The sequence below is a fragment of the Nerophis ophidion genome, linkage group LG16 (assembly GCF_033978795.1).
Source record: "Nerophis ophidion isolate RoL-2023_Sa linkage group LG16, RoL_Noph_v1.0, whole genome shotgun sequence".
NCBI lineage: Eukaryota > Metazoa > Chordata > Actinopteri > Syngnathiformes > Syngnathidae > Nerophis > Nerophis ophidion.
In genome coordinates this window covers 42,032,550-42,042,194 of record NC_084626.1, presented here as the reverse complement: position 1 = coordinate 42,042,194, position 9,645 = coordinate 42,032,550, and the positions used below count along the sequence as shown (strand labels likewise).

Genomic DNA, 9,645 nt, shown 5'->3' with positions numbered 1-9,645 from the left:
ACAAGCGTGTGACTTTCTGGCGACTCATTATTTGGCACTCGCGTCCAGACTTTGTTGGAGGGAAACTCAAATGGTCTTCACACTTTGAACAATGATTACAGTGTCATCTGGCACTTTGCAGAGATAACCACCACTTCTGTTCAATCACAAAATGAAAGTGAAAGTGAAAGTGAAACCTGGATGCATTATAAGTGATGCCGCCTCCTTTGACACCTCAATGTGTGTGTCGCTTTAAGAAGAGAAACATGTTGCCAGTAGATTGCTCCAGGGTGGTGCAGACAAATGACAAAGTTATGTGGCAGGCCACTTTAATTAATGTGACATAAAACGATGTGATGTGGCAGGCCACTTTAACTGATGAACTCATGATATTAAGTTATGTGACATATACTTAGGTGACATATGACATAAAATGACGTGGCAGGCTACAAAAAATAAAGCAGTGGGCCACTTCAAATTATGTGGCGGGCCACATAAAATAATGCGACATAAACTGACGTGGTGGGGCCACTTAAATTAATGCAACATATGACCAAATGATATGGCGGGCCATTTAAAATAATCGCGGTGGACCACATAAACTTATGTGGTGGGCCACGATAAATAATGCGGTATATAACGGTATATGACATAAAATAATGTTGCGGCCTACGTAAAACGTGACATATGACAAAATATGGCAATGAGGCCACTTAAAATAATGCAGCTTATTACTTAAAATGATGTGGCGGGCCACTTGAAATAATGCAGCAGACCACGTAAAATGATATGGCGGGCCACATAAATCTATGTAACATGACAACAAATGGCAATGGGGCCACTTAAAATAATGCAGCATATTACTTAAAATTATGTGGCGGGCCACGTAAAATAATGCATCATAATACTTAAAATGATGTGGCAGGCCATATAAAATAATTTTGTGTAATACTTAAAAATATGTGGTGGGCCACATAAAAAGGCAGCATATTACTCAAAATGATGTGGGGGCCATGTAAAATAAAGCATCATAATACTTAAAATGATGGCAGGCCACATAAAATAATACTTAAAATTATGTGGTGGGCCACATAAATAATGCATCAAAATATTTTAAATGATGTGGTGGGCCACAAAAAATAATGCATCATAATACTTAAACTGATGTGGCAGGCCATTAAAATAATGCAGCATATTACTTAAAATGAGGTGACGGGCCACGTAAAATAATTTTGTATAATACTTAAAAATATGTGGTGGGCCACATAAAAAAGGTAGCATTATACTTAAAATGATGTGGCGGGCCACATAAAATAATGCAGCATATTACTTGAAATAATGTGGCAGGCCACATAAAGTAATTTAGCATAATACTTAAAATTATGTGGTTGGCCACATAAAAAAGGGCAGCATAATACTTAAAATGACGTGGCGGGCCATATAAAATAATGCATCATAATACTTAAAATGATGTGGCGGGCCATGTAAAATAATGCAGCTTATTACTTAAAATGATGTGGCGGGCCACATAAAATAATTTAGCATAATACTTAAATGAGATGGCAGGCCGAATAAAATAATGCAGCATATAACTTAAAATTATGTGGCGGGCCACGTAAATAATGCAGCATATTACTCAAAATGATGTGGCGGGCCATATAAATAATGCATCAAAATATTTTAAATGATGTGGCGGGCCACAAAAAATAACGCATCATAATACTTAAAATGAAGTGGCAGGCCATTAAAATAATGCAGCATATGACTTAAAATGAGGTGGCAGGCCACATAAAATAATTTTGTATAATACTTAAAAATATGTGGTGGGCCACTGAAAAAAGGTAGCATTATACTTAAAATGATGTGGCGGGCCACATAAAATAATGCAGCATATTACTTGAAATAATGTGGCAGGCCACATAAAGTAATTTAGCATAATACTTAAAATTATGTGGTTGGCCACATAAAAAAGGGCAGCATAATACTTAAAATGACGTGGCGGGCCATTTAAAATAATGCATCATAATACTTAAAATGATGTGGCGGGCCATGTAAAATAATGCAGCTTATTACTTAAAATGACGTGGCGGGCCACATAAAATAATTTAGCATAATACTTAAATGATATGGCAGGCCGAATAAAATAATGCAGCATATAACTTAAAATTATGTGGCGGGCCACGTAAATAATGCAGCATATTACTCAAAATGATGTGGCGGGCCATATAAATAATGCATCAAAATATTTTGAATGATGTGGCGGGCCACAAAAAATAATGCATCATAATACTTAAAATGATGTGGCAGGCCATTAAAATAATGCAGCCTATTACTTAAAATGAGGTGGCGGGCCACGTAAAATAATTTTGTATAATACTTAAAAATATGTGGTGGGCCACATAAAAAAGGTAGCATTATACTTAAAATGATGTGGCGGGCCATATAAATAATGCATCAAAATATTTTAAATGATGTGGCGGGCCACAAAAAATAACGCATCATAATACTTAAAATGAAGTGGCAGGCCATTAAAATAATGCAGCATATGACTTAAAATGAGGTGGCAGGCCACATAAAATAATTTTGTATAATACTTAAAAATATGTGGTGGGCCACTGAAAAAAGGTAGCATTATACTTAAAATGATGTGGCGGGCCACATAAAATAATGCAGCATATTACTTGAAATAATGTGGCAGGCCACATAAAGTAATTTAGCATAATACTTAAAATGATGTGGTTGGCCACATAAAAAAGGGCAGCATAATACTTAAAATGACGTGGCGGGCCATATAAAATAATGCATCATAATACTTAAAATGATGTGGCGGGCCATGTAAAATAATGCAGCTTATTACTTAAAATGATGTGGCGGGCCACATAAAATAATTTAGCATAATACTTAAATGAGATGGCAGGCCGAATAAAATAATGCAGCATATAACTTAAAATTATGTGGCGGGCCACGTAAATAATGCAGCATATTACTCAAAATGATGTGGCGGGCCATATAAATAATGCATCAAAATATTTTAAATGATGTGGCGGGCCACAAAAATAATGCATCATAATACTTAAAATGAAGTGGCAGGCCATTAAAATAATGCAGCATATTACTTAAAATGAGGTGGCGGGCCACGTAAAATAATTTTGTATAATACTTAAAAATATGTGGTGGGCCACATAAAAAAGGTAGCATTATACTTAAAATTATGTGGCGGGCCACATAAAATAATGCAGCATATTACTTGAAATAATGTGGCAGGCCACATAAAGTAATTTAGCATAATACTTAAAATTATGTGGTTGGCCACATAAAAAAGGGCAGCATAATACTTAAAATGATGTGGCGGGCCACATAAATAATTTAGCATAATACTTAAATGAGATGGCAGGCCAAATAAAATAATGCAGCATATAACTTAAAATTACGTGGCGGGCCACATAAAGAATGCAGCATATGACTTAAAATGATGTGGCGGGCCACATAAAATAATTTAGCATAATACTTAAAATTATGTGGTGGACCACAATAAACAATGTAACATATTAATTAAAATGACGTGGCAGGCCATGTAAAATAATGCAGCATAATACTTAAAATTATGTGGCGGGCCACATAAAATAATGCAGCATATTACTTAAAATTATGTGGTGGGCCACTTAAAATAATGCATCATAATACTTAAAATGATGTGGCAGGCCATATAAAATAATTTTGTGTAATACTTAAAAATATGTGGTGGGCCACTTAAAAAAGGCAGTATATTACTTAAAATGACGTGGCGGGCCATATAAAATAAAGCATCATAATACTTAAAATGATCTGGCAGGCCAAAAAAATAATGCAGCATATTACTTAAAATTATATAGTGGGCCACATAAATAATGCATCAAAATACTTTAAATGACGTGGCGGGTCACATAAATGGCATGGCGGGCCACATAAAATAATGCGTCATTAGACTTAAAATGATGTGGCGGGCCACTTAAAATACTTTTGTATAATACTTAAAAATATGTGGTGGGCCACGTAAAAAAGGCAGCATATTACTTAAAATGACGTGGTGGGCCATATAAAATAATGCAGCATATTACTTAAAATGATGTGGCGGGCCATATTAAATAAAGCATCATAATACTTTAAATGATGGGGCGGGCCACATAAAATAATTTAGCATATTACTTAAAATGATGTGGCGGGCCACTTAAAATAATGCAGCATAATACTTAAGATGATGTGGCGGGCCACTTTGAATAATGTGACATATGACAAAAAATGGCGATGGGGCCACTTTGAATAATGTGACATATGACAAAAAATGGCGATGGGGCCACTTAAAATAATGCAGCATGTCACTTAAAATTATGTGGCAGGCCATATAAAATAATGCAGCATATTACTTAAAATGAGGTGGGGGGCCACATAAAATAATTTTGTATAATACTTAAAAATATGTGGTGGGCCACATAAATAATGCAGCATATTACTTAAAATTATGTGGTGGTCCACATAAATAATGCATCAAAATACTTTAAATGATGCGTAGGGCCACACATAAATGGCATGGTGGGTCACATAAAATAATGCGGTGGACCACATTAAATGACGTGGTGGGCCACATAAAATAATGCATCATGATACTTAAAATGACGTGGCGGGCTACATAAATGTATGTAACATGACAAAAAATGGCAATGGGGCCACTTAAAATAATGCAGCATATGACTTAAAATTATGTGGCAGGCCACGTGATATCTTGCAACATAATACTTAAAAATTTGCGGCCGGACAGATTTGATCCTCGAGCCTTGGCTTGGACACCATGTCTTAAAACTGTGGCAAAAAATGGGCCGGATGCTCATCAGCCAAATGTTGGCTTGCAACATAAAGCAATTATTTAAAACCGCTCTTTAAAGTTGAAGTAAATGTTCGTCTTGTCACCTGCAAAGATATTTTAGTGCTCGTTTTTACTTCTCACAGGCAAAAATAGAATTTCCTCTGAAGTAAAAATAGATCAAATTAAGTGTTTTTTTGTTTTTTATCGCCTCTTTTACATTCTTTGATCAACAATGTGACATACTGCAGGTCACCTGATGTCCATCGCCGACTGGAAACAATTACGCAGGAAAAAAATAAATAAAAAACAAGGCAATTTTTTTTTTTTTTTTTTGGATTTGTTGAATATATTATTTTATTTGAACATCACCATCATCATAGTTGAACTTTTCCCCTTCATTTGTTTCAAATGAACACCTCTGAATGTACACATACTGCAAACTGTCAAAAATATACAAATGCAGGCTTGTGCTATAGTCTGGTAAATAAATGTCTATAAAACAGAGAGAGGGGGGAGGGACAGGGAGAGAGAGAGAGAGAAAGAGAGAGAGAGACATGCACACCATCACCGCTTCAGGTGGCGTTCCAGTGATGCGGGTGTGACGCGTCCTTGGGGTCTTAGTGGAAAAGTACAGACGTCGAATCATTATTTAGTGACAGGGCAGAACAAAACGCCCGCCGAGTATCAAATAAAAGGAACAAAAATCAACAACAAAAAAATGGATGGAACTGTTAGGCACATCATTGTTTTTTTTTATGCTTTTACTTTTTATGGAAAAGTCTGAATGAGTCTAAATGCAGAACAGGATTCAAACCAAAAAAAGGGGAAAGATACAATAAAAAAACAAAACAAAAAACAGACAAAGACAGGACCAGAGTCTGGTTCCTGGACCTTGTAACATCGATTCATCCAAACGGCGTGCAGGTGTTGTGTTGCGTTCCTTCGTCGTGTCGTGAGCTGACTTGTGGCTGCGATTGGACCGGCTGCTGTCCAATCAGATGCTCAGATCTTTGGGGTTGTCCTTGGAGGTCCTCTTGGGCTCCGGAAGCCAAGGCTTGGCCGAGCGGCCCACGTCGGTCTTGAGGGTGCTGTAGTACTCGGTCACCTTCGCCGCCACGAATTGGTCGTCGTCCTCTTCGTCCTCCGAGTCTTCCCTTCTGGGGCTCCTGATCGGGGAGATGTCTCGTCCCAGGCTGCGGGTCCGGTACTGCGGTTCCGGGGTGGAACCTCTGCTGGCGTAATGTCTGTCCCGGTTCGCCCTCTCCGGCGATCGCCCCCGTAGCAGCGAGCTGTACCTATCGAAGGCGGAGTCGGGAGTCCGCACTCTGGGCAGGGACGTGTGCCCGAAGTTGTCCTTCTGGTTGCGGGAGATGACGTCCTTCAGCAGGCCTTCCCCGCGGTACGCTCTCTCCATGGTGGACGCTTTTGTCAAGAGACTCTCCTCCAAAAGGGGGCGCTCCTCCCTGTCCGGCGGAAGTCGCGCCGCCTCCCTGTTGAGGCGTCCTAAGGCAGGCGGCTCACGGAGGACGTCGTCAAAAGCGAAGCTGGGTTCAGGAGTGTCTTCCTTCAAAACCGCCTCGTCTGCGTTGGGCTTCTCGTTGACGTGGCGCCGCTCTCCTTGCGGGGACCTGCGGTAGGGATCCAGGGAGCGGGTGTGGTGTCTGGCGGGGGAACGATGGCGAGAGCGATGGGGCGACCTGTAGCGGGGAGGCGAGCGGCGTGGCGAGCGGTAAGGGGAGCGGCGTGGCGAACGATACGGGGAGCGACGGGGCGAGCGATAAGGGGAGCGACGGGGCGAGCGGTGGCGACGGGGCGAGTGGTGACGGTGTCTTTCTGGAGAGCGACCATGGCGGCCGTCCAAGGCGTTTTCTGCACTCTGCGAACGTTTGTACCCCTTGTCGGGGGAATGCCGGCGTCCGTGGTTGTGCCCGCTGGACTGGTGATGGCGGTGGCCAGATTTTCCCTTATCTTTCTTCTTCTTCAACAAATTGCTCTTTCCTGGGGATTTGATCCTTCTGTGTCTTCCTGTGCCGCTCTTCTTGTGAGGAGAGCGATGGCGGTGATGGGAATGGTGCTTGCCAGCGCCCGAAGACTGATGGGCGGTCTCCTTCCTGGGGCGGGATGACTGTTGGGGTTCTGGGTTGTAGCTTTGCTCCGACGGCTCGTTGAAGGGCGGCACGGAGCTCACTTCCGCAGCGTTTTGTAACCCTGAGGCTGCGCTGCTGCCGACGTGGCTGCCGCCGTCTGCAACACAGTGCCACATTCAGACCGGGGGCCGCCAACGCTCAAACATGCTTAAAGAGCCAGAGCCGGCGTCCCGTGAAACAACCACAACCATGCTGGGTGAGTCGAGTGTGACGCATGAAAGCCATCGGCATGAAGACACCAGCCAGAATGTTAGACGGTAGAAGACACCAGCCAGGATGTTAGACGGTAGAAGACACCAGCCAGGATGTTAGACGGTAGAAGACACCAGCCAGGATGTTAGACGGCAGAAGCCACGCATGACGTGAACCACAACAAACTCGCTCCATACCAGGGTTCAGCACCTACTGGACCACTCCGCCTTGCACTGACGAGCCATGCTTTCATGCACTCGTGTCTACAGCCAATGAATGCTCAAGTCAGGATCTAGAACATTGAACTAAGGTAAGCAATGTAGTGGTTTTAGGACTAACCTAAACCTACAGTAGTCTGAAGCATCTACCCCCGCTTAGTAAGTACCGACATGGACAGAACTAACCTAAGAGTGTGCTTGTAGTCCGCTGGAACACTGATGTTTCCGAATATCGTAAGCACGTAGGGATGTCCCGATCAATATTTTTGGCTTCCGTAGATCTGATTTTGAGTCCCGATCTGATACTGTGGCCCTGTTTACACTGCACACCGAATCCGATTATTTATTGTGCCCTCAATTGGCACAGATCTGATATGTTTTGCTTCAATTCTGATCTTTCCGCATCAGTTCAAGTTAAAGTACCAATGATTGTCACACACACCCTAGGTGTGGTGAAATTTGTCTTCTGCATTTGACCCATCCCCTTGTTCACCCCCTGGGAAGTGAGGGGAGCAGGCGGCAGCAGTGGTGCCGCGCCCGGGAATCATTTATGGTGATTTAACCCCCAATTCCAACCCTTGATGCTGAGTGCCAAGCAGGGAGGCAATGGGTCCCATTTTTTTATAGTCTTTGGTATGACTCCCAACCTACCGATCTCAGGGCGACACTCTAACCACTAGGCCACTGAGTAGGTAGATTCTGGAAGCCAACGAAGACTGGATAGAACGGGGTTGATATAGGCTGGTCTGACATAGCTCGCCCAAAGCTGTCGAAAACAATCTCGTACGGGTCGGATTCAGGCCGCAACAGGAGGCACTCCGAATCCGATTGGGATCCGATCATTTCAAATGTGACTTTAGTCTAAACGGCTGTGCGACCGGAATCTGACCCGTATGAGATTGTTTTCGACAGCTTTGGGCGAGCTACGTCAGACCAGCCAAATATCACCCCCGTTCTATCCAGTAATTAGCGCATGCTTAGCATTACCGCCGGCTCAGGATTAACGCCGGGTCAAACTCGTTTCGCAAAATATTATTTTTATTAGCCCATGTCTAGAATTTCCGCCGGGTCAAACTCGTTTTGCCAAATAATTAGCATATGCCTAGAAATTCCGCCGGGTCAAACTCGTCACGTCACGAGTGACACTTCACCTGTCATCATTTTCAAAATGGCGGAGGCTGATGTCAATAATTTGAAATCGCATAAAGGGAAGAATATTAAGAGCTATTCAGTAGGATTTAAGGTCCAAGCTATTGAATATGCTAAAAAGAAGAGTAAGCATCTATGTTTTATTACTATACCGTAGCTGCGTGTGTCAAATATCAGTCATTAAATGACTCCCGCCTCCTGGTGGTAGAGGGCGCTAGTGATTATTCTTGCGACAACTCGGCTGCAGAAGAAGTGACAACAAGCAGCGATCGTTTATTTTTTTCCTCCCGCTTGCACTTTTAACATGGAGGATTACATATGTAAAATAAAACCGTTTTCTAAACTGGACTTTCAATCGAAGCAGGAGGTAATAAAGGAAGATCTCCATCGAGACAGAGAGACTTTTAAAACTGAAGAAAGATAAGGAAGACTTCTATAAACAAGTTATCGATGCTTTTGATCAGAAGGAGCTCCGCATGGACTTCATTTATAAGAAAAGGTAGGCCAATAATAGTTTTTTTTTTATTAAGTGTGCTTTTCATGATGGTATCCTTACATCACACTCAAATTTATAAGCGCAGGCATAAATTTACCGCATGCCTTTGGTAAGCGCCGGAGTAAGAAGAGGTTTTAAAATAATTAGCGCCCCGGCGGCAATTCAAGGAAATACGGAACTCGCAGTTGAAACTCAGACGTGACGTATTAAAAGAATATCGTAAATTCCCGGCTATTTTTTTCCCTGCGCCTTATAAAACAGTACCGCTAATCTTTGTGTTATTGTTTGTGCTATGGCGCCATCTATTGGATGAGTTTGCCTACTACAGATGCCGCAGCGTGAAGGGCTACAATATCGGTACCAGAAGCAAAAGTGGTGTTCAGTCTTCGAGCCGTCCATAGCGTTCCTACTCGTACGGATTCTTCATTTATGACTCCGAGCAACATTTGTAAGTTTAACAATACAACTAAAACATGTCTTACTTACTAATCCGTCCCATACGTATTGTCTGTAACAGTATTTTCATGCGTGTTTGTACGTGGTATCGTGACGTAATGATCGTGAATAGCATTAGCACATATGCTAACACATTTACGACTTAATATTAACATAGAATGCCATTCT

At 41.9% G+C, this 9,645-nt stretch overlaps 1 protein-coding gene across 6 annotated transcripts in view; it reads right to left on the bottom strand.

Moving 5' to 3' along the window:
- Positions 1 to 5,155: 5,155 nt before the first annotated feature.
- The window catches only part of magi1b (membrane associated guanylate kinase, WW and PDZ domain containing 1b), a 436,989-nt gene continuing 432,499 nt past the window's right edge, over positions 5,156 to 9,645 (bottom strand). For 5 of the 6 annotated variants that reach the window (XM_061875249.1, XM_061875251.1, XM_061875250.1 and 2 more), the window contains one exon: positions 5,156 to 7,063. In XM_061875249.1, coding sequence (XP_061731233.1) covers positions 5,814 to 7,063 — 1,250 coding nt within the window. In that variant the 3' untranslated portion in view covers positions 5,156 to 5,813. The remainder of the gene's footprint in view (positions 7,064 to 9,645) is intronic. The other variant, XM_061875254.1, reaches the window with a different exon arrangement.